This window comes from Urocampus carinirostris, chromosome 13 (genome assembly GCF_059441175.1).
Source record: "Urocampus carinirostris isolate Australia breed hairy pipefish chromosome 13, RoL_Ucar_1.0, whole genome shotgun sequence".
Taxonomy (NCBI): Eukaryota; Metazoa; Chordata; class Actinopteri; order Syngnathiformes; family Syngnathidae; genus Urocampus; species Urocampus carinirostris.
Genome location: NC_142361.1, coordinates 24,505,985 through 24,531,175, shown reverse-complemented (window position 1 = coordinate 24,531,175; position 25,191 = coordinate 24,505,985). Strand labels below are relative to the sequence as shown.

The 25,191-nt window shown below is 38.6% G+C and overlaps 2 protein-coding genes across 3 annotated transcripts in view; both read right to left on the bottom strand.

Annotated features, from left to right (window-relative positions):
- Nucleotides 1-1,928, bottom strand: part of LOC148354143 (transcription factor 7-like 1-D) — a 10,211-nt gene extending 8,283 nt beyond the window's left edge. For both annotated transcript variants that reach the window (XM_088351192.1, XM_088351193.1), the window contains exon 1: nt 1,786-1,928. The gene's annotated coding sequence lies outside the window, so the exon portion shown is untranslated. The remainder of the gene's footprint in view (nt 1-1,785) is intronic.
- Nucleotides 1,929-3,771: 1,843 nt separating this feature from the next.
- agpat4 (1-acylglycerol-3-phosphate O-acyltransferase 4 (lysophosphatidic acid acyltransferase, delta)) lies at nt 3,772-14,459 on the bottom strand. The gene is made up of 9 exons (XM_088351124.1): nt 14,243-14,459; nt 13,163-13,342; nt 12,299-12,468; nt 10,999-11,160; nt 10,766-10,919; nt 9,173-9,275; nt 9,033-9,108; nt 7,318-7,516; nt 3,772-4,373 (listed from the first exon to the last, which is right to left on the bottom strand). Exons 2-9 carry the CDS (start codon nt 13,338-13,340, stop codon nt 4,282-4,284), a joined length of 1,134 nt encoding a protein of 377 aa, XP_088207250.1. The 5' UTR covers nt 13,341-13,342; nt 14,243-14,459; the 3' UTR covers nt 3,772-4,281.
- Nucleotides 14,460-25,191: the final 10,732 nt, after the last annotated feature.

The following is a 25,191-nucleotide window of genomic DNA, read 5'->3' as shown; positions in this document are numbered from 1 at the left end:
TGCACTCTGATTGGCTAAATCTACTTTTTTCGAGGCATTTTTGTTTTCTTTTTCTTTTTTTTCGAAAATCTCGCGGCACACCATCCATCCTAAAAAGTTTAAACATGAATTCCTGGCACCGGTTTCATGTTTTATTTACTTCTTGATTTATAGCTTGACGTATTATGTTGCCCGAGTTAAGAGTGAGTACACCTTTTCTAATTTTCTTTCACTCTTTCATTTCCATTATTCCGTTTCCCCCCGCTTTTTGAAAATAAATGAATAAGTAAACTCGTCTAAAAACACAGTTGTATTTTTTGTTAGTTTCTTTTTTTAAAACTCGTGAATAAATGATTTTAATTCTTAATCCAAGTCCGATTTTGGTTACTTTTCTTTCCAATTTACAGATAAAATGTTTCAATTATTAATATAATTCTTGTCACTTTGCATGACTTAAGTTTAATTCTTGTACGGCATAATGGTGATACTAAATAAATAAATACGTACATACACATAATGCGCGTCCTTTACACACTTACTCTAAGTTACTTTGTGGGTTTTTTTGACCAAAGTTTAACTTCTGTATGACATAACTGCGGTTGCTATATAAATATCTAAAATAAAGTATATATAACCTAATAAATAATACAAAAATCGTGCACAAAAAAATGAGTTTTACATTTATCATAATATATTAAAATATCTAACATTTAACAATTAAAAAAATCTATTAAGAACATATGGTGCATAAAATTGATTATACTCACACAAGTAAAATAGCCATGTATTTTAGTTGCCATTTTAAAGGACAATCCAAATATTAAGTACATCATGGACATACAATTGTATACTTGGAATTTCAAAAATATAACATATCATACATTTAATATTGACTACAGAATAATCTGACATTAAACACCTAAAATTAAAAATATAATAAGAACATGCACCTTGAATATAGACTTGATAAAAAAATGTAATATTGTACCACTAGAATTTCAACTAACTTTGTATGACTTGTATGAAGTTCAATTTCTTTATTTTTATATGATATATTATTATTATATTATTATTATTATATAATATACAAAATATGTACAATCTAACGTAATAGATATATTCAGAAAATGTATATCAATAAAATCCAATTACCAATTTAAAAAGGACATTTAACACTCAACAATGAAAAGTCTAATCACATAATACACAATCAATTTTAAATCTATTCTTTAACATTTAACACAATAAAAAGCTTTAAATAGTTAAAAAATTAAAAATATAATCGAGACATCACACATGTCAGATTGAAAATATAATGATATAGAATTGAAACTTTTACAGTTGTATTAAATGAATTATCCAACATTAAACACAATTAAAAAGCAAGGCTATTGTACACATTAATCCAATATACATAATACACGCAAAATTGAAAATATAACAATTCGAAATTAATTTTAAAAGTTAATTTACAGTAGTAATAATGTATAAATACTCTTCTGCAAAACTGGTTAAAATAAAAAATGTTCAGGACACCCTGCCCTTATAACACAAAATGAATTAATCACTATTTTATGAATTACATTATTATATAGGGAATATAGTTTGATATAAAATACAATTAAACTTTAGAAAACAATCCAGGGTTAATTTAACATGTGTTTCATTGTAAGATTTGTTGTGTGCTGAAAAAATAGGGGTTGGAGAGTAATTTATGTTTTATTATGTGAATTTTTAAATGGCTAATAATAAGAATACTATCTAACCCCGTTTCAATTTAGAAAATAGTGAAAATGAAATACTCACCACGAGTGACTACCGCCAACTTTTTTTGTCTGGCAGCTGAAAATGCAGATGTGGAATAAAGAACAAGTTCCAAGAAGCGACTTAATAGTGAATGGATATCATGTCACATGTGATCAAAGATGCCTTTATGACGTCTGGCGTTGCCATGGTTATCTACGTGCCACCTTTCGGGCAACCTGCGTCCATCACGTCCGCATTTTCTTTGATTTTTTTTTCTTTCTTTTGAATTTAAAGTAGGTCATCCTCCAAAGCATTAAAGACGTTTTTGCCCGAATTTTAAGATAGGGGGGAAAAATACGAACTTCGGTGACCTTGCGATGACAGTTCACGATACCTCGCCATCGCTGCTAGCTTAAAAAGAGCTGTTAGCTTATCATTTCGTACTCGTAAATATATGTAATAAAAGTACTTTTTATGTTGAAATACTTTTACCTTTTGAAGTTTTGATGTACATTATCCTTTGATGTTCACTGTAAAATATATTTAATTATCCCTCCTGCTGTCTAATGTGATGTTAAAAACCAAGAAAAATCCCGAAATTATATTCAAATGTTAGTACTTTTTCTGTATTGGTCACAACTGTAGAAAAAAAGGAATGTTTGTCTACACAATTCCACGCAAATTGTATAAAGAAGTACAAAAAAATGTCCTTAAAATGAATGAGGACAACGCAAGGGTTAATTTATATGTAAGGGTATAAAACAAAGGTTTCCAAAGTGGTGCCCGCGGGCACAAGTGTGGGCCCTAAGAACACCTGATGTGCCTGCAGTGGAATGCTCTGTCCCCTGAGTGCTGGGTCATTGTTACTTTCTCTTAATATTATTTTTTTAGTTATCCATTTAAATCTACTTCAAATAATAAACCTGGTAATAACATAGTAACAACATAATAACACACCAAGTTATTATTTTAGAAATTCATATCAAACTGGGCGCCCTTTAGTAATAAAAAGTAGCTCTCGGGTTTAAAAGCGGAGACCCCTGGTATAAGTGGGACATCACAGCCAAGAAACAACAAACACAGAAAGCACTTCACTAATATTAATTTGTTGGATACAATCGTTATTTTGTGCTTAGGGAATCAAAAAGAAGAATTAAAACGATTTCAAAGGCAGGTTCGTTTTTTGAGAATGTAGTTTTATTTCTGGCCTCTGGGTGACAGTACGAACTATATAATAACACCCAGAGTACCGTACAAATAAATAAAAGTGTTTCGAAAACAATATATTGGTAGAGGATACATTTAGTTTGTATTTTTGGGCCATTGTAAAAGTAAAGGTTCTGACACTTCAAAGACAATTTCATTTTCTAAAATAAAAGCAGTTGAATTATTGACCATCTGGTGGCAGCACAAGCGATTTTTCGTCGTTGGCTCAGGATTAGAAAGAATATACCGACGAAAAACAAAAAAACAGGATACAAATAAATGCATTTAAAAATAAGGTATTGGTAGATAGGACCTTTATTTTGTGTTTTGTGAAATTGTAAAAGTAAAGGTTGGACGATTTCAAAGGCAGTTTGATTTCAGGCCAAGAGGTGACGACACGAGCGATTTATTGGCCGTGCGATACATTAGGAAGAATATAGTGACGAAAACATACTAACGGTACAAAATACAACTAAATAAAAGTATTTCAGCAATATAATATCGGTAATAAACATTTTCTGTTGCACCTTTTGGGGGATTGTAAATGTAAAACTATTTCAAAGGCAGTTTGTTTTTGACGAGGTAGCAGAAGGAACAATTTATTACTCAAAGGATTGAACAGTTTTTCAAAATGCCATAAAGCAAAAATACATAATTCTTTTATTCTTATTTTTACTCACCTTTGCCAGTTCACATTCTAAAAATATATGTACTAATGAGATAGCGTATGTGTGTAAAAATTAAGCTAAGAATGTCCTCAATGACCTCTTCTGACATTTGTAGATCAAAGATCAAAGCAAAAAGACAGTAGTTCTTTAAACATCTGTATTTTATTAAATTGTCCATGAATTGTACACACACAAAGGCACTTTACTTATTGGTTACAAAACAAGAAATGTTCATCAATTCAATATAAACTTGTTTACTGTATTTTAAAGTAGTTCCAGAGACCAAGTATGCTTGTGCTGGTTGTCACGCACAAACTGAAATGATAACAAAATTAGCAGACACTCAGAATGGAACAAACATGTTTAGATTTTTGTTAAGTGCAACTTGAACATAAAGGTGATGCCGCTTCCTCAGAATTCAGTGTTCTCAAGTTTTTTATAAATAGACATAAATAGCAGTTGAGCTTGCTGTGAGCTCAATTTCTAATTGATAAAATGTATGCTTACCTAAAAATGTATAAATTATATATATTTCGAGGCAAGTTGAATGTCATTCTTCTCTTCTTTCTGGGTAGCATTGTGCTTGAAGGCAGGTCACAACTTGTTGCACAAGGCTAAAACTAAGACCTTTCACCTCCTTCTGCATCTCCAGTCATGTTTTCCTTTTTCTCTTTTGGCCTCCTTAGTTGATGTTTTGAGGAGTCGTCTTGCTCCCGTAGTTGGAAGATTTCTTAATCTCCGTCTGGCCGATCATCCAGCGAACTCCAATTGAACCTGTCAGAAAAAAAATATGATTCATTTCATACATTTTTACGACTAGGTATTGGACTCCGAGAATGTCAGTACTTGTCCAATCATTTTGCAGTCCTGCAAGAAACGTTTATGTGAGGTTTTGGAAATGCGAGCCTAAGACGGTAACTGCTAGGCTTACGAAGAACGCCAGGGGCTAAATGTTTTAAACTCTGAAAAAAACACTACTAAAACAGGACATTACTTATCCTTCACAGGGTGGAATGGGTTTACAAAGAACTGGTCTATTTTTACACCCTTGTCTTGCATCTCAGCTTCCTAAAAGAGCTATAATCTTTACATCAAGGTCCAACTTTGAACTGTTTGACCTAGTTGAGGGCAACAGGTTTCTGGAGCTGTTTTATGCCTATTGCCACAATCTAGTATTATTTTCAGTGTCACTTTATTGTCAGGACACCACTTGCCATCGCAAATCTTGAACACAGTACTGTATTTGGTTTTAAAACCCTGCATAATTGTCGGTCGATCAATTCTCAGCAAAATGAGAATTTGTCAATGTTTCCTACATTTTTGGGAAGTGCATATATAAGTATTTTCACACGCCGCTGCCCATCAATGCCGGGGTCCGGCCCATCTCTGAAAAGCGGGATGACGATTTACAGCAAAGAAAAATAACGGCGGCCAGATGTTGAAGGTGCTGTGTCTGAGTCAGATCAAGAATCTCCTGCTCAAAAACCTCAACATGAGGAAAATGAAGAAACCTTGAGAAGCGACCGCACATGAGGTAATCCCCCTTCCAGGATGACCAGGCTGCAATGGATGTTGCAATAACAAATAATACACAGATATTACTAGAACAGCTTTTTTCCATCTTCGCAACATGGCTAAAATTTGCCCTATGCTGTCTCAGTCGGATGCAGGGATTATAAATCATGCTTTTGTTACCTACCGTCTCAATTACTGTAATGCACTACTCTCCGGTCTCCCGAAGTCCAAAATCAAGAGTCTTCAGCTGGTACAAAATGCTGCAGCGAGGGTTTTAACTAACACAAGAAAGTTTAATCACATTACCCTGATTTTAGCTAATTTGCATTGGCTCCCTGTTAGCTTAAGATGTGGTTTTAAGGTTCTGTTGGTATTATACAAAATCATGCATGGACTTGCTCCCTTATATCTTTCAGATTTAATTTCCCCCTATGTTCTGGTCCGGATCCTTCGCTCGGAAAATGCTGGTCTACTAGTGATCCCAAGAGCCAAGAAGAAATCCGCAGGTTCGAAAAATACTCTCCATTCGGGCCCCGGTGCTGTGGGATGCTCTTCCCCCTGAGATTCGATCTGCAACTTCTGTGGAACTGTTTAAATCTAGGCTTGAAACACACATCTATGCTATAGCATATGAATAGCCTTTATTTTATGTGTAATAATAGTCTGTGGTTTGGAATAATCTGTGGTCTGTGCAACCCTTTGAGAATCTTTGTGATTAAGGGCTATACAAATAAACATGACTCGACTTGACTTGGTAATTGGGGACACCAGCACTATCCATTTCATGTTTGGGGAAAACCTTCACCCCAAAAACGTCCTGGAGAGGGATGGGTGCCACCACTAGCCATACCACAGAAAGTGATGCCCCAACAACCTTAGCAGTTAAGGGATCTGTGAATGTGAGAGCACTAAAAAGGGGATAGTTTTCTCCATGTCAGTAACATTCTCTGTGGTAAAGACCTGATAAGCTTAGGTATATTTACCTAAAATATTGAGGAATTTGGGTACAAATATCACATACAAAGACCAAAAATGTGAGTAGACCTCTAGAGTTCTTTTATGGTGTTAGTGACAGTGTGTTAACCTTCACCACAAGAAGTCAACTGTAGCTTTGAATGGAGCTGAAGCGTATGCTCTCTAAAAAGACAACAGAAGCCCGGTGCATACCACTTTGCAAAACTCAGAATCTTTTCTGGATGAATTTAAGCCAGCGACAGGACATGAGAGCTGGTGTTAATCCCCAGGAGTAACAACAAATATAACCAAGCGAGTTTGATACACCCAGAGTCACTGAACAGAGCAAATCTGTTGTTCAGAACTGGTGTAAGCGGCTAACTTTAGCATCGCAAAAAATTACAAGAGCAAAGCAATATTTGTTAGTGCTGGGACTCTTTATCGTGGAGTTCTGTGACATGAGTAGCTAGAGAAGGAAATCATGGAAAAATGTTGAAGATGACCAGCTGGGGAAGGTGAGTGACACTGAAGGACAAAGCAAGCTTTATTTACACGGAGCAGTTAAGAATTATAGCGGCTGGCAGTAGACCATAGCCTGCATCCAAGTGGCTAAAATGAGTGGTTAGAAAAGGAAACAGTGAAAAATAATATTCAAGATGAATCATGGAACTTCAGTGACGTTCGCTTGCATGACCAGTTGTAGAAGTGTGGTGACACTGAAGAATGAGGCAAGTGTTATTTACACAAAGCAGCCAACAATAACGGGCTAGCAGCAAGCCCTAACCTGCAGCCAAGTGGTTAACATGAGTGGCTGGAGAAGGAAACAGTGGGAAAAACATTGATCAATATTGGGACTCACCAACCATCAAATTCAGAGCTCGTCTATGGAAGGTAAGAGGGTGGTTGTTAAGTGCTAAAAGCGCTATCGGGAGGAGCTGACTTTGGAAAATGGTCATTTGGTTTTCTGTAGAAGCAAGATGGCAGCAAATCTTGTCAGCTTCTTTAAAACGTGTCAAGTTTTGTAATATTAATACAAATATAAAAACTTAAAATCATGTTTATAGGACAGGAAATATGTTTTTGCTTTTTAGTTGAATCAATAGCGTTCTATTTAAATGAATGAAGTATTTTTACACCTCTAGGGGTCGCTATATATCACACACTGCCGATCACTGGAAGGTTTAAACCACAAATTTACCTGTTGCAAAGGGTGACAATTATGTCAAGTGACAATTTGAAAGCCACCCACCTGCAGTGCAGAGCACCAGGGCCACAAAAATGGTCACCACCGATCCCGAACTGATGAGTTGTGTAAGGAGCAGGCCCAGCGGGTACAGGACCAGGACGGACCAGAACAACCAGTTGATCAAAGACCAGGGCCGGCGCGGAGGATTCACCACAGGGCCAGGGTACTGTCCTGTTTTCATGTAGCCCTCTTGGAAACTATCCTTTTTACATTGACGATACAAATCCAAGATCAGAAAGAAAATGTACTTCGGATTTTCTGCACTATAGGGCACACCTAAAACCCCAATTTTGCCGGAAATTTGAACGTATGCCTTTTAATCAAGGTTTTTTTTACACGGCGAAAAATACACTGTATACAAATCAGAAATGTATAGTTAAAATAAAATGATACCGCATATGGTTACTATTCTGCCTTTGAGAGCCCTCTTCTGGTTAACATGTTAGTTGTACCAGGATGCTTTTTACACATAAACCGATGATCAAAGGGTTCTTATAAGCTCTATTATCTGAATCCCAAAACGGAGTCTGACCTGAATTTTGGCCGGTGTCGGGCCAAAAATGCCAGTCATTACATTCGGGTCAGACCAGGCTTATCTTTTGATATGTCTATGTCTATATATTTAAACAATGTGTTGAGGCTAAACTAAAAAGAAAACATTTTACTAAAATCTTGCAATGTCAATTGACAGAATTCCTTCTTGCTCTCATTATCAACCAGTCGTTTTCTTTTTTGTCTGATGAAATATAAAACATATACATTTTTATACATTGTTGTTTAATTTAGATTTTTTTTTTACAAAAGACAGGCTCTAATATGTCATCACAAATCACCTCTCCTCCTCCTGAGTCCTCACAAATCAAGTATGAAAATTTGGCTTTGTTTCGGGCTCAGTCCTGCAAATCAAGTTATTGGTTGTGCTCAAGTTTGGTCAGGTTTTAAACCCATTGGCCTGGGTCAGGTTGGGCTTGATTTTTCAGTCCCGATCTTAATTCTAGTTCTCATTATAACCAAAATGAAACATTTGAATGTTTTGTCTTTATCCAATTTTCAGGGCTCCGTCAACTATTTGTGAGCTTTTCATCTAATGGTTTTAATTTTGTATGTCATGTGAATGAGCGAATGAGTTGTCTGTCCCTGTGTGCCCTGCGATTGGCTGGCAACCAGTTCAGGGTGTCCCCTGCCCACTGCCCGGAGATGGCTGGGATGGGCTCCAGCCCCCCGTGACCCTAATGAGGATAAGCGGTGTAGCTGATGAGATGAGATGAGGTTATTCATAAGTATCATTTGTGCTAGTGTGAGGTAACTGTTCACCCTTTGAAGAACATATAAAGAGGTCTTGGAGAGCCCTCTTTTGGTTAACATGTGAATTTGTGAAATTGAAAAGGAGGAAAAATGCAACTTGGATGGCAGCACAAACGCCGACGTTTGAATGCTTTTTGCGAATCCTATTGTTGTTGCACGTCATTCTACGTAGTGAGGAAAGCACAGTAACCATTTTTAAAATAATTAATTTTTTTGTGGAGAAACCGGATGTCATAATGTTCATTTATTTTAACTAAAATAAATTGTTCAATTTGAATGTATTTATTTCTCATAAAACCCTAGTTCTTACTGCATTTTTCAATCCGTGCACCTTATAATCAAGTGTGGCTTATAATGCAGAAAAAAACAGTGTATATATAATATTGATATGTGTTTAAAGACAATCATCTCACCTTTTCCTGGTAGAGTTTGTGGAGCCAATCAGCACACTCACTTTCATCCTCCGGGATCTGGCTCAATGGGATTCTCCTGTGGGTAGACAGGTAGCTCTTAAACACAGATGTAAAAATTGCATAAAATAAACAGTCAGTACCTGACGTATAAATCTGCGTGGTATTTCTTTCCGTTTAGGATCCCCAGCAGAGTTGGCATTTCATTGTTTCGGAAATTGAGCGTGGAGTCGTACACGGCTTCCACTGTGGAGGAAAAAAACACACGAGAATGTTTTTTTCGTTATGTTTTTTGGGACGAGGGCTACCAGCTTGGTAAGCATTTTGAAAATAACAAAGAATCATACTATTAATATGTTATTAACGTAGTGTATTTCGAGAAGGAAGAGATTCAGTCAACCACTAAAACGACTGCCTTGTCAAAGGGCACAGAGTAATCATCCTATAAATATTATAGGCTCATTTTAGCACCGATTTTCGAATAGGTAATCATGTATTGAAAGACAATGATCATGTACTAATTTAGCTAATTTTAGGTTTTAGTCTACATTTTCAACTAGTTTTTGAGATGAAATAAAACGAAACTAATGCTTAAACAAACAAGATTGTTGTGGCAAATGGTAAATATGTTTTCTCATTTTTATTCTTCTGATCTTATTTATAATCATGTTTCATAATGAAAAAATAGCCTAATCCAATAACTTTGGTCAATTAATCCCCCCCTCCCCCCACTTCACTGGAGAATAAAATGTTAAAAATATAGCCAAACAACAAAAATGTTCCTTATTTTATCCATAATTTATCTTATTTTACAACTGTAACTTTTAGGCTTTTTTTTCATTGGAATAAAACAAATCTTACTCAAATTAATCATAATTGTGATGATCTATCAGTTAAATGCGCTCATAAAAATTATTATTAAAATTCATTATTACAACAAAGAAACATACATCCATTATCTGCACCGCTTATCCTCAGTGGGGTCGCGGGGGTGCTGGAGCCGATCCCAGCTATCCTCGGGCAATGGGCAGGGCACACAGAGATGGACTCACTCGCTCATTCACACCTAAGGACAATTTTGACCGGCCAATTAACCTAGCAAGCATGTTTTTGGAATGGGGGGGGGGGGGAGTGACCCCTATGGGCAGCATTAGCTCAGGAGGTAGAGGTTCAATTCCCGACTCCTCCGTGTTATATGTCGAAGTGCGCTTGGGCAAGACCCTGAATCCCTAATGCCCCCAATAAGCAGGTATTTGCCTTGCATGGCTGACACCGTGAGTGTGTGAATGGGTGAGTGTGAAGCACATTGTAAAGCGCTTTGAGAAGTCTTCATTGACTTGAAAAGCGCTAAATAAATGCAGACCATTAACCATTTACCCGGAGAAAAACCACACAAGCACGGGGAGAACATACAACGTCCACACAGGAAGGTTTGATCTCATGACCTCAGAACTGTGCCGCGCACATGTTAACCACTCACCCACCGTGCCGTCCACCATATAAACAAATATCTTAATATTGAAAAAGTAAAAGTTGTTTTGTTATTTGTGTTTACATCTACAACAACAACGAAACATCTCAAAAAAGCAGACATATTATCGGTCTTTATGATTGATTTATTTGTTTATTCTGAATTAGATGATAACTGCGATGCAATTTTTTTTGTCTATTACCCGTTGGAAAATCATCAGACATCATGTTAACCATTGCAGACTTTCCAAGACGATTCTACTAACCAGTTCCTCTGAGGTTCTGAACAGTGACCCAGAATCCTTTGGTTCTCGGTAGAAGGTGGTACTTGAGTTTGGGCAGACCTTTGCTCTCAGCAACCTGCATGCTGATCTGGTGCTTCTTCTCTGTGAAGCGGGTTCCTTCACAGTAAAGCAAAAACTACAACCGGGAAATTATTTTAGGTGTCAATTCGAGTGTTTTTGGTTGAGAAATCCGAAGGAGACATTCTGTAACGTACCCAGTAGTTTTCTGGGTAGTCCCTCAGCTTCTGAAGACTTTCCGCTACGGTCTTTCTGTCCTCTTCCCACTTTCTCTTGCAGAAAACAATCTCCATGAAGTACCACATCCAACCGATGACCGGGACGTAGGCTAATTCTTTTTTGGCGAGAACTTTGGAACTCTGAAAAAATATTTGCGACAATTTAAAGAAGCACCACTGAGAATAGATGTGTACGCTCTTTTACTGACCTGGCAACGAATGTGTTTCATTGCGCCTCAAACTACAAAAAGCCTGTGAGCTTTTTCCACACAACAAATTCACTAGTGATGTTAATATTTAAAGGGACACTGTGTATTAATTCACTACTAAATGCTGTTGTACCTTACAATAAAGCTGAAAAGTGTTTATCCAAAAAAAGACACAATATGGACCAAGCAAGCTTTATTTACACCGAGCCACTAAACGAAATAATAGCGCCATAATCTGCAGCCAAGCGGTTAAGATGAATGGCTAGAAACAGAAACAATGGGTAAATAAAGTTGGAAATGGACTCGGCAACCATCACATGCAGAGCTCAGCTGTGGAAGGTGTCAGTTGAATGATAAAAGCACAACCACGACAAGCTATCTTTGTTTCGTCAAAGGCATTTACAGCGTAAAGCAAATAGCAAAATGGCTGCTTCCTGATATGGATAAACCTGGTAGATAGTACTTTTTAGCTAATTTCTTTTTTAAACAACAAAATCTCAAATATTTTTTTTCTTGTGATATTCTTTTGGGGGAATCCGGAGATCAGGGAATTGCAATGATTTAAACGAGGATATAAATGGTAAATGGTCTACATTTATATAGCGCTTTTCAAGTCAATGAAGACCTCCCAAAGCGCTTTACAATGTGCTTCACACTTACCCATTCACACACACTCACACACCGATAGCAGCGTCAGCCATGCAAGGCCACTACCTGCTTATTGGGGACATTAGGGATTCAGTGTCTTGCTCAAGGACACTTCGACATATAACACGGAGGAGCCGGGAATCGAACCTGTGACCTCTTGATCCCAAGACGAGCGCAAAAGTGTGTTGTTGGGGAAAATCCCTTGGGTTGACTTTTTACAATTATTTAAGAGCTTTAAACCTGTTTAGAATTTTAGAAATAAAGCATCTCAAACTCTTTCGTAGCCTGAAAAAAATCTTCATAAAAAAGAACCATTACTTGGAAATAAGTGTGTAGCAAACCAGTTGTACTTCACAGTTTAATAAGACAGTCCCCTATAGCATTGAATACAGATAAGGCCTTTATCCCCAATAAATTATTACCCCGAGGACTCCAAATCTCTCGCAGAAAGTCCAACCGCACAGGAAGTCGATCTCAAAACTGTGGTTGAGAACCACAATTGCATTTTCCTTCCCGTACAACGGGTAAGACTCTGGATCTGTATAGAGGCTGCATTCTGTTCCAGACCACCACTCCAATGCCGCTACCAGCTCTAGGGAAGGATATATTTACTTACTTTTTCCAGTAGGGTGATCTAAACAGGTGACTTATGTTTACATTCAGGCAATAATCCAATTGAAAACGGAATAATGGATTTTCGGAGCAAGCAGAATGAATCGTTTACGAGCCTAGAGGCAAACAACCAACCCTGTGTACATGAGGATTGCGAGTATTTTAATAACAAAGAGGGAGTGACATGATTTAACTTTTAACATTAAATAAAGAATTTAATTCATGTCAACTAACTAAGCCTAACAAAGCACAATGCTTGTTTGCTCCAGCGTATCGTGTGTTTACAAGGTGAGAACGTAAGTACAGTAGCTTGCTGAAAGCAAAGACTTACACTATATATGGATACACCTGTGGCATTTTCGCCAGGGGGCAGAAAATAAAATGAAAATGTCCTTACACTAGGCTTTTTTTAGCGAGTACACTGGAGTTTCCAGGTACAGTATCATTGATCTCTTATCTACATGTCCCAAAATACTTTGGGACATTTAATTATCCTGGATTAGGTAAACTGCGTGTGGAAACAGGCAACTGGGTTACAAGAATGTGTAAACATGAGCGAGAAAATAAAAGGAATTACCCAACCATTGCTATCAGAATATATAACCCAAATTATGGAAGTATTCCTACTGGATTATTGCCTGCCTGTAAATCTACCCACTGATTTAAGTACTTACGGCTGCTGATGGAATAGGCCAATCTGCAGTTGACCTTTCGGGCCAACTGCTTGTCGAGAAGCCACAAAGGTAAAGTGCATAACTGCAACAGGTTGATGATGAGACCACTGACCAGGAACACGTAGCAGATGGTCAGGTGGCTCAAAAAGTGGCTTTTCAGAAGATTCATCAGGTCCATCGCTGTGTAGCCAAAACAAATTTTGTGTCATCGTGGGCTTTGATCAATAGAGCAGTGTTCTTCAACCACTATGGCATAGTGGTTGAAGAATATACCATGGCACACTTGTGTGCTGTGGGAAATTATTTAATTTATGCGCCTGTGATGGCTAGCGAAAGCTATCTTTCAATTTAGATTTACTTTTACCGGAAATCCAACGGCACCAATACAGTTTTTTTTTTCAATTAAATAATTGTGCTTTGGCTCAAAAAAGATTGAAACACTAGAGGCTTCAGAGAGTCATGTGTCTTTTTAAGCTGCCGCCATATTGGATTAAAAGCGAAAATTTAAGAAAAATGCAACTACAAATAAATTGCACGGTTTACAAGTTTAGAAAGGGTTTTGAAGAATTGACGAATGCAAGTGATGTCTTGTTGCCTTCCCTGGCAGAATGAGAGCCATGAGCGGGGCAGTTGAAAAGGCATTTGAGACGACACAAATACCATTAACTAAGACTGAAGAATATAACCACAACTTTTTACGATGGCGATTAATCACTGTGCCGGCCAGCAATGTTGTTAGCCTGATTTTGGAATTTCATTGAATGCGTTTTGATGAAGACAGAAGACGTCAATGTTTATCTGCAAATCACACGGACTGCAGCCCTCACATTACGCAAGGATTTTCAGCAACCATTTTTACAAGGTACTGTACAGTGGTACCTCTGCTTACTGCTTGTAATCCAACATGGCGGCCCTTTTAAGTCACGTGACCATCGGAAGCCTCTATTTGCCGTAAAGCTTATTTCTGGCGCATCCCTCATTTAGTTCAAGAAAAATAGTATCAGTAAAAATACACATTCAAGCTCAAATAAAATTAGAAGTTAACGTAACTTTGAATGACTATTTCACATATTTACTCACCCGCGTCAGCGCCAAAGCAAACTCGACTTGACAAAAGTCTCCAAGCCAAAATTAAAAAAAGGAAAGGAAAAAAAATTAAAAGTGTATAACGCTTGAATATCTAGTTTTTCTGCTCCTGACAAGTCCACTGAGGCAACATGGGCGTGTAAAAGTGTGAATAAACAGTTCCATCGGTGCAAGCCTGGCAGTTGTTCCTCCTGCCACACCCATTTTCACTTTGAAATCACGCCACGCGAGTGCAGTTTAGCTGAGTGGCTCCCGAGATCGTCTATTCAGCGCGGAGGTTTGACGGCTACGAGCACAGCCATATAGACATTTGTGATACAATCAAGTTTAACTTTCCGTTGGACTCTTTTGAGTTCATCTATAATATGTTTTTTTATGAAGAACATTTCAAAAATTCCAACTAAATACTGATAACATGAAAACGTTAAAAAAAGAAGTGAGATTTGTTTCCTTGAGCTGCTTCAGGGGGGGGGTCAATGATCGAATTTGGCAACAGGTAAACCTATTTTCTGGCTTGTAAAATAAAATTACAATCAAATGTGCAGTTAAAGAAATAGTATTTTTTTATTAAGCACTTAAAAACGAAGGACACCGACATTTATCTAAGAAGAAACGGATTTGTGTGAAAACAGTGACATTTGGTGGTAGAAAAATGGTAAGTACAAAAGAAAATAACCGCCAGGCCAAGCAGGTAAATACATTTCTTTCAAATGATTTAAAACTTAGAAATAAAAAAACCTGATGATTGTTTTCTGTTTTAGTCAATTAAAAATATTGATCTTAAGGAATGAAACATTGCAGTGACGTTACTCGATGTAAATCGAAGTATTTGTATGGTACATACATATGACCACTAGATGGCAGTGTTACACAGATAACAAAAAATCATTGTCGGGTTGGGTTTCCTATTTTCTAAAGGCCAACTTCCAAATGTTAAGAAAAAACTCGTAAAAATCTTGGCAATCAAATTAAAAGGATAATTTTATTTATGATTGCATAATTCTAAAACAATACTATTTTGCCATTTTTTTCCAAGTCACCTTTTATTATTTTACTTGTTTATCCCTCATTTAAAATTAACGTTTAAGAAAAAAAAACAACACAGTATATACGAAGCATGATAAAAGAATACAAAGTAAAATTGTTCAATTGTGCAACATTTTGTACAAATATAACAACAACAACAGCAAACAATCAACTCAATTTTCTCACTGGACTTTTTACAGAAATGGAAAGTAATGGTAAAATGGTAAAAAAATATAGTAAAACAGGGCAAATACTAATTATATTTATATATTAGCTATCGATTTTGGGTTGAGTGAGGGGAATGGGAATCCCCTCCTCTGTAACATTCTCCCAGAATGAGGATAAGCGGCGCAGAAAATGGATTGATGGATGAGTAATAACGGTGGGGTGCGTGGGTTGAATTGTCCTTAAAAACTAATATCTATGTACAGTATATATGCTTTTATCGTACTTCTATTATTGTTATTCCGACAACAAAGCGTGGTTGCACAGTTATATCACGTTTGTGGTGGTGTTTTTTTTACCCGTAGGACGAAAATGGTGAAAGTAAGAAAAGGACTGATACTGTCCAGATACTGTCCAAATACCAACCCAAACCCGCAAAAAAAGTAAGAGTTATTTGAGTGCATTTAAGAATTTCAGATAATTGTACAACCCCGAGCAAAAAGTATGTAATCACTAGTCTTGGGCAAGACCTTACTCAGAAATTTTATTCTGTAGAAAAAAACTCAGATCACTAGCATGAAACAATCCAAAGTACAACATATTGGCATTCAGAAACACCAAAGGAAATTAAGAAAAAAAAACATTGCAGTGGTCAGTAAATGTTACTTTTGTAGAGAAAGCTCAGGGAAATATAAATTGAATCACTTCATTTTGAGGAACAAAATATATAAAGAAATAACAATCAAAACATATCACTAATATTAAGTTGCACCACCTTTGGCTCTATGACAGCTTGCAGTCTCTGAGGCATGGACTTGATCAGTGACAAACAGTAGTCTTCATCAATCTGGGTCCAACTCTCTTTGATTGCAGTTTCCAGATCATCTTTGCAGGTCGGAGCCTTGCTGTGGATAATAGCTTTGAATTTCCACCACAGGGTTTCAATTGGGTTGAGATCTGGGCTATTCGCAGGCCATTATATTGACTGGATGCGTCTTTCTCCAAAGAATGCTTTCACAGTTTTTGCTCTTTGGCATGATGCATTGTCATCTTGAAAAATGAGTTCATCATCCCCAAACATTTTTTCAATCAAATGAATCAGAAAGCTGTCCAAAATGTCAATGTAAACTTGTGCATTTATTGCAGAATTGACAACAGCCATCTCCCCGGTGCCTTCTTTTTTCTTTTTTATTGCAATGATGGTTTCCTTTTCCTATAGGAAAATCCCATTTCCTTTAGGTGATTTTGCACAGTTCCGTTACAAACTTTGAGTCAAACTTCCTCCTATTTCCTCTTAATTTGTCTTGTGCATTTTCGGTTCTCAAGACATATGGCCTTCAGTCTTGACACCTACATGCCTTCCTTGGCCTACCAGTACGCTTGACTTTAACAACCATCCCATGTTGTTCGTTCTTGGTCCAAATCTTCGATACAACTGACTCTGAACAGCCCACATCTTTGGCAACCATACGAGCAGAGTTACCTTCTTCAGGAAGTTTTGACGACCCTGTCTTTGGTCTTAGGAGACATCTCTCTAGTTGGAGCCATAATTCTTGCCAATCCACTTAGTCCAGGACCCCTCCAAGGTGTGATAACTGCACTGTTTTTAACTGCCGACTAAACGGACAGACTTAACCTAAGCCAAGTGCCCAATGAAGGAAAGGAAATTGACTGGTTGTGTTTTTATTTTCTACTCAAAATGCACTGATTCCATTTATTTTTCTCAGAATTGAGTGATTTTATATTCATTTCCCGGCACTTGCTCTATAAAAGTAATATTTACCGACCATAGCAGTGTTTTTTCTTCATTTATTTTAGTGTTTCCGAATTCCAATATGTTGCACTTTGGAATTACCTTGCAATTGTTTCATGTTTGTGATCTCGGTTTTTTTTCTACAGAATAAAATTTCTGAGTGAGGGCTTGCCCAAGACTGGTGATTCCATACTTTTTTTGCTAGGGATTGTTCGTGCAACATAAGGAGCTGCAATGATGATTTCAGCCAGGAGATGCCGCCAGCAAGTAGACTATTTTTGAAGTTACATATACCCCCTTTAATAATTATTTGATTATTTTTTCCCTTTTACTCTGTAACTATTTTATCCTTTAATATCCACCCCTACACTGCAAATTCCAGTTATTATATAATTTTGCTTGGTATGTTTATACATTTAAAAATGTATTTAGAAATAAAAGTCGATATGATTTTTAATGAATAGAAAAAAAAAATCTTTTTTGCTATTGTGAAAAAATGATTGATATTTGATTGAGTACGATTGATTAGAGAAATCCTAAATAAGGAAAGTTTTTTCTCATTTAAGAGTAAAAAAAGAGTAAATCTGATGATGCCATACTGTTTATAATCTGGTTGTCATCAAGCGAGAGGACGTGCTCTCATTTTCTGAGATCAAAAATAATGACAAGGCAGCCCTGGGCCTAAACTTAATTTGAAATCATGTATATGTTCCCTTCCATTATAATGACATCCTGATGTGATCCGGCGTCTCCCACAGGGTCCTCGACACCGCCTTCCCATCCGTCAGGAAAAGCATTATTCTTTTGGTTTGTATGCTCTCTGGCCTGAAAAGCCTTAACATATTCAAGCTAATACCATCACTTAGGTGTAATAAAAATACTGTACCTCCTGTTTTTGCCTGTCAAATTTGGGATTTGCTTAAGGAGGGGTCAGGAGATCGTGAACTTACATGTGCTGTGCATCACACTGGAGTGAGATTTTGTGCTGGGTGAAGCTGTGTATAGGAAAGATTCATGAGTTAGATTTTTGTTCTCTTTCACTTTCACTTTCTTTGTTTGAAATACAATTATTTTAACGGGATTGTAAAGTTATCAACAAGGACAGGAATAGAGATACGAGGTATTTTATCTGGGGGATGTCAACATTTTTTGAAAAACACTGTAACAGTCCAATAAGAAAACTGAGAGGGAAAATGTGTGTTAATAAATGATCATATTTTAATAAGAAAAAAATATTTTTACTGTTGGATCATGTAGTTAATTCTGGGAAAAAAAATGAATAATTCCAAACAATTATGACTAAGAAAACACATGCACTCAAACACACATATTCTGAAAAGGTTTAAGAAAATGTAATCCCCAAACCAGAAAAAAATATGAGGAAAAAAACATTTTTTTCTCCACCCAAAAATATTCTGAAAAGTCAAGTCATGCCAAGTCATGTTTATTTGTATAGCCCTTAATCACAAAGAGTCTCAAAGGGCTGCACAGACCACAGATTATTGCAAACCACAGACTATTATTACACTATCCCCTGATCCAAAACCTACATGGAGGCAAGGAAAAACTCAAAACCTCAACATGAGGTACATGAAGAAACCTTGAGAAGAAACCTTCCAGTATGACCAGACTGCAACGGACGTTGCAATAACAAATACACTGATATCATCAACAGACTATATAGGTCATTCATAAGCTATAGAATAGAAGTATGTTTTAAGCCCAGATTCAAACAGTTCCACTGAGGTTGCAAATCGAATCTCAGTGGGCAGATCATTCTACAGCACCGGGCCCGAATGGAGAATGTTCTCGAACCTGCGAATTTCTTCTTGGCTCTTGGGATCACTAGTAGACCAGCATTTTCCGAGCGAAGGCTCCGGACCAGAACATAGGGGGAAATTAAATCTAAAAGATATGAGGGAGCAAGTCCATGTATGATTTTGTAAGTAAACTACCAACATTACCTTAAAATCACATCTTAGGCTACCAGGGAGCCAATGCAGGTTAGCTAAAATTGGTGTAATGTGATCAAACTTTTGTTGTCTTAGTTAAACTGACATAAAATGTTCATGACATCAGAAAAAAATCTTCAAAAAACAAACAAGAATGAATTCAGGATACTTAAAAATACATTTAAAAAGGAAAAACGAAACAAAATACACCTATAAAAAAATTCAACCAAAATAATGAGAAAAGAATATCCCAAAAAAGAAGATAAAAAAGAAGTCTGAAAAACAAATAAAAAAAATAAACAAAAAGAATATCCAAAAAACTGAAAATAATATTGCCAAAATTAGAAAATAATATTCCCATTAAAACTTTTTCCCCTAAAAAGAGAAAAACAATAAAAAAATGTATTACAAAATAATATAAAAAAATATCCCCAAAACAGAAAAAAATAATCAGCAAAACAGACAAATCTGAAAAACAGAAAAAACATATTCCAAAAAAAGTGGAAAAAATATTCAGAAAAACAAAGACAAAAATTAGTTTAAAAAAAACTAAACCATTAATTACAAAAAAATATCAAACAAAATATTCAGAGAAGAGGACAAATATTCATTTAAATAGAACACAAAAATCTTATTGGAAAAAGGCATGTTTTATATTGTTATACGCATTTTTTTTAGTTACTTTAAAATAGTTTCAAATTTTACAACTAATACATATTTAATTGTAACGTAAACTCAATAATCCAGTTCTTTAGATTCATTTTAAGAATGTTTTTATTTTCTGGGATTTGACAGTTACTTGGAATTGTATATGATTACAAAAATCGAAAACTATTACTATCAGCCTGTTACATTAATAGTATTGAAATTGTGATACGTATATATTAGTGTATACAGTTCGCTGAAGGACCACCACTGTGGTGTAACTGAAATTCCACCAACAAATTAATAATCAGAAAATCGTGTTGGGACGAGTGCGGCAGCGTTTTGCATATTATTGCTAAAAAAAAAGAAACAGCTGGATTCTTTGGCATCCTGAAGGACCCCAGCGTTTACTTTGGATGGAATAATTTTTAACCCGTACATTTCCTCTACAGAGTACTCGATGTTCTCTCATCAAGTTCAAAGCTCGCAGTATAGATCCATATATAACACAATGAGCTCACCCACGTGCGAGGTTGTCGAAAACCGTCATATCTGGTGTGAGGAAACGGAGAAATTCTTTCAAGATAGACGTGTTCCATTTGATCTGCTCCTGATTTACAGAGCAAAGTCAGATCAATGTGATTTTTCAGATGTCTCACTGCCTGGCTTCTCTTTGTGCAAGGTTACTGGGAGGCTAAAACCTTCAGTACCTGATTTAATGCCACCAAATGGATCTGCTCTCAATTTCGATCAAACAAAGTGAAAACAAGCCTCCGTTTGACACTGGCTCGACCGTGTTGCACGCCTATAAGCTAATGTGTGCTTGTAATGAGATGGTCAAGTCACAACATGCCATTAAAAAAGAATGAAAGTTGACATCGGCATTACGGTTAGAAGGATATTCATGTCTTATATTGAAGTGACCGTGTGTGATCATTCACCACTAGAGGTAATTGTTCCTTTGAATGGAACTGAAGTGTGTGCATTTGAAGAAGACACGACAGAAGCCTGAAAGATAGAAACTTTTCAAAATTCGAAGCCTACTTCCATATATTCTTTGGTTAATTTAAGCCAGTGACACAACATGAAAGCTGGTTAAACCCCATGAATGACAACAATAGACAGAGCTAGCTGGATACATCCAGAGCAGCTGAAAAAAGCAAATTGCTGGAGTTGGCCAGAAATGGTGTATTGGTAAACTCTAGCAGCTAGCAGGAGTAGCTACCAAAGAGCCAAGATTTAAGTAGCAAAACAGAATTTGTCAAGCTTCAAAACACTGAATCACAGAATTCAGACACATGTGTCACGAGGCGTGGTGGCGTGGAAGGTGACCGGACCAGAACGGAGGCAGGAGGCATGAAGGGAGAACTCAAATGCGTTGACGATCCATAGGTTTTATTTAATAAAATAAAAGTCGCCCAATACTCCAGGGCAAAACAGAACAATACAGAGTTCCTCCGGCAAGAACTCAACAGGACAAGGCATAACAGACTAAAACAGGACAAGGCATAACAGAACGGGATTGTGAATAATGAGTATTAATGAACCCGCAACCGCAGAGCCCACCATGCAGCCTTAAGTACAGACCCACCATTAGTGGAACTGCTTTCAGCTGTTGCCCAGGGGGCGGGGCAGACTGGTCACCAAGGCGACCGTGACAGAGCCCCCCTCTTAAGGGACAGCTCCCGAGGTCCCAAAAAAGAAAAAATTACAACCTCACGCCCAGGAATGGTTCGACGCTCACGATTGGGGCAACCCCGCTCCCTCCTCCGAACACGCAGGAACGGGGAGAGTCAGGCGCCATCTGCGTCGGGCGGATCGGAATCGGCGCTCGGCAGGGGGGGGTCCGGCGGGCAAACTGGACAGGGGATAACAGACAGGCAGAACCGACGAGAACAGGACAGGCAAAATCAGGGCAGAATCAGAACAGGTAAACAGGACAGGCCTCTACAGAAGAGTCGCGCTCAGGACAGGCCTCTACAGAAGAGTCGCGCTCAGGTCAGGCCTCTACAGAAGAGTCGGACTCAGGGGGTTCAGGTGCAGAAGAGTCGGACTCAGGGGGTTCAGGTGCAGAAGAGTCGGACTCAGGGGGTTCAGGTGCAGAAGAGTCGGACTCAGGGGGTTCAGGTTCAGAAGAGTCAGACTCAGGGGGGATCAGGTTCAGAAGAGTCAGACTCAGGGGGGATCAGGTTCAGAAGAGTCAGACTCAGGGGGGATCAGATTCAGAAGAGTCAGACTCAGGGGGGAACAGATTCAGAAGAGTCAGACTCAGGGGGGAACAGATTCAGAAGAGTCAGACTCAGGGGGGAACAGATTCAGAAGAGTCAGACTCAGGGGGGAACAGATTCAGAACAGACAAGACAGTACAGGGAGACTCAAGGCAGGCATGGGAGTCGAACAGGCAGGCATGGGAGTCGAACAGGCAGGCATGGGAGTCGAACAGGCAGGCATGGGAGTCGAACAGGCAGGCATGGGAGTCGAACAGGCAGGCATGGGAGTCGAACAGGCAGGCATGGGAGTCGAACAGGCAGGCATGGGAGTCGAACAGGCAGGCATGGGAGTCGAACAGGCAGGCTTGGGAGTCGAACAGGCAGGCTTGGGAGTCGAACAGGCAGGCTTGGGAGTCGAACAGGCAGGCACGCAGGGGAGACGGAATAGCAGGCAATCGGCACGGGAGTCGGGCAGGCAGGCATGAGAGTCGAACAGGCAGGCGTCAATTCCTCCTGTGAGTCGATTCGAGGCACAGCAAGGGCCACGACGGGCGGGGCCGTGGTTCGAACGAGCAGGGAAGGCCAACTCAGTAGGCGCCTGCCGAACTGCGCTCTCCAGCTCTCCCCAAGTCGCGCTGGGATCGTTCGCTGAGTTCTCTTTGTTGGCGGGTTCTTTCTGTCACGAGGCGTGGTGGCGTGGAAGGTGACCGGACCAGAACGGAGGCAGGAGGCATGAAGGGAGAACTCAAATGCGTTGACGATCCATAGGTTTTATTTAATAAAATAAAAGTCGCCCAATACTCCAGGGCAAAACAGAACAATACAGAGTTCCTCCGGCAAGAACTCAACAGGACAAGGCATAACAGACTAAAACAGGACAAGGCATAACAGAACGGGATTGTGAATAATGAGTATTAATGAACCCGCAACCGCAGAGCCCACCATGCAGCCTTAAGTACAGACCCACCATTAGTGGAACTGCTTTCAGCTGTTGCCCAGGGGGCGGGGCAGACTGGTCACCAAGGCGACCGTGACAACATGAGGGCTAAAGAAGGAAACAGTGGGGAAATAAGTTGAATGATTTGGATTAAATGATTGATAGAACAAGTGTCCCAAGTAATTTTTCGCATGGGTCTCTTAAAAGTCTTCAGCTTCAACCTGTCATCCTTTTTTTCTTTTCAGACGATTTGTTCATTTTGTGATGTGATTAGTTGCAACACAAGAAATTATAAACGAGAAACGCAAATACAAGATGATAAGAACAACATGCCTTAGTTGCAAAACATTCACCTGGCTGACCAGGCCTGTGACACTGAAGGACAACACAGTAGCAGATAACAATAACAATGCAGCTAGCAGCAAGTCACAGCCTGTAGCCAAATATCTAACATGAGTGGCTAGAGAAGGAAATAGTGTAATAAAAGCTTAAGATCATTAACTGTGGGATTTTAGTGGCCGTTAAGTGCAAAAACTTCGAAAAGGACAAGCAACCTTTGCAAAATGAAAATCCATCCGAACGTAGTAGTAAGACGGCGGCCAAACATATCAGCTCGTTCGAAGGGTGACTCACGTTGTGTAATATAATTACATATTTCTAGACCTGTAAATCAAATGTGTTTACGAGATAATACAGGCCATTGTCTACAGCCAAGTGGCTTACATGAGTGGCTAGAGGAGGAAACAGTGGGAAAAAGATACCAGTATGACGAAACTAGGCAACCATCACAAGCAAGGCTCAGTAGTGTGTGGTAAGTGACCGTGAAATGCTATGTAACGAGCTGACTTAAAATTTTTATTCGGATTCCTCAAGTTGTTTAGTATGATTACAAAATTCTAAATCTATTAGTAAAACAGATTTGTGAGATGTGTTTTGGTCTGTTTTTCAAATCCTTAGTGTTTTAATCAAATGCATTTAGTATTTTTACACCACTGGGAGTTGCTACCTAATATGCACTCAGCCTTTAGAATCCTCCGGTGGTGTTATTCATAATAATAAATAGGTTTTAGCCACCTAGTTCAAAACTGTGATTCCTGTAACACATGGAGACACTTCTCCCACATTTGCATGTACTCCAAATGCACACAAAACCACTTGACAGTATTTGTCATGTCTTAAAAGTGGGTTTTCTCTTCATTTGGTTTTTGCTTCGCGGGAGCTCAGCTTGCGGTCTCAACGTTTGGACAACTCGATTTTGTCGGGCGCCCGAAGACTGGCACGAGGAATGGATTTTTTCCCACTGACTGTGGGGATTTATGCCCCGTAATAAACGACTTCCCTAATTCCGAGTGACAGATCCACTTCTTTGCTTTGGCAATCGCAGGAGTATTCGCTTGGTCCACTCGATTAAACGGCCGGCGGGGGCGGTAAACTCGCATTCCGTGAAGCAGCTTTTCCTGTGAATGAGGGCGGCCTTCAAAGATGGACGACATTTATTTGAATCTTTTATTTGTTATTCAAGAGTTTAAGCAAAAACACTTTTATCACCCTTATTTCTGTTACTGAGTGGCAATTATGCAAGACGTACCGAACCCTTTTCTTTGAAACGGAAAAACTTTATTAGAATTTCAACATTCGCAAACATGCCAGATAACTCATTGAATATGAGATGTCAAACTTCTGGGTCATGTTTATTTGTAGAAGCCCCCAGGATTGTCAGGACCAGAACGAAAACAGGACCCAATTGCCTAGCGTTTACCACAAGTTTTATTGAAGGAAAGAGGAAGGGCCGCACCCACGATCCGATGTTCGCTGGACGCGGGAAGCAAGTCACTCTCGTACTCGGATTCTGATCCGAACACGGAAGTGGATCTTCCGTAGCAAGTGATGGCGGTGTCAGGGACGGAAAAACTGGTCGGTAGCCGGGACTGGGAGAGCAAGGCGTGGTCATGTTCGGAAACGGGTCGAAAGCCAGAACGGGAGAGAAGACGTAGTCGGGGACAAAAGGAGGTCGTAAGCCGGGATGGGAGAGCAGACGTGGTCAGGATAAAAACAGGTCGAGACAGACGGGAGCAAAAACTGGACAGGTTGGAGTTAGGGGCCAAAAATGGCTTGCCTAGTATACACTGAGGTTCGCAGACGGACTGACAACAGGGGACTGACAGGACAGGGTTCAAATAGTGATAGGGAGGCAATCAGAACCCGCGGCGGTTGGCGCCAAATGAGCGGGCACAGCTGAGTCACATCGGTAATCA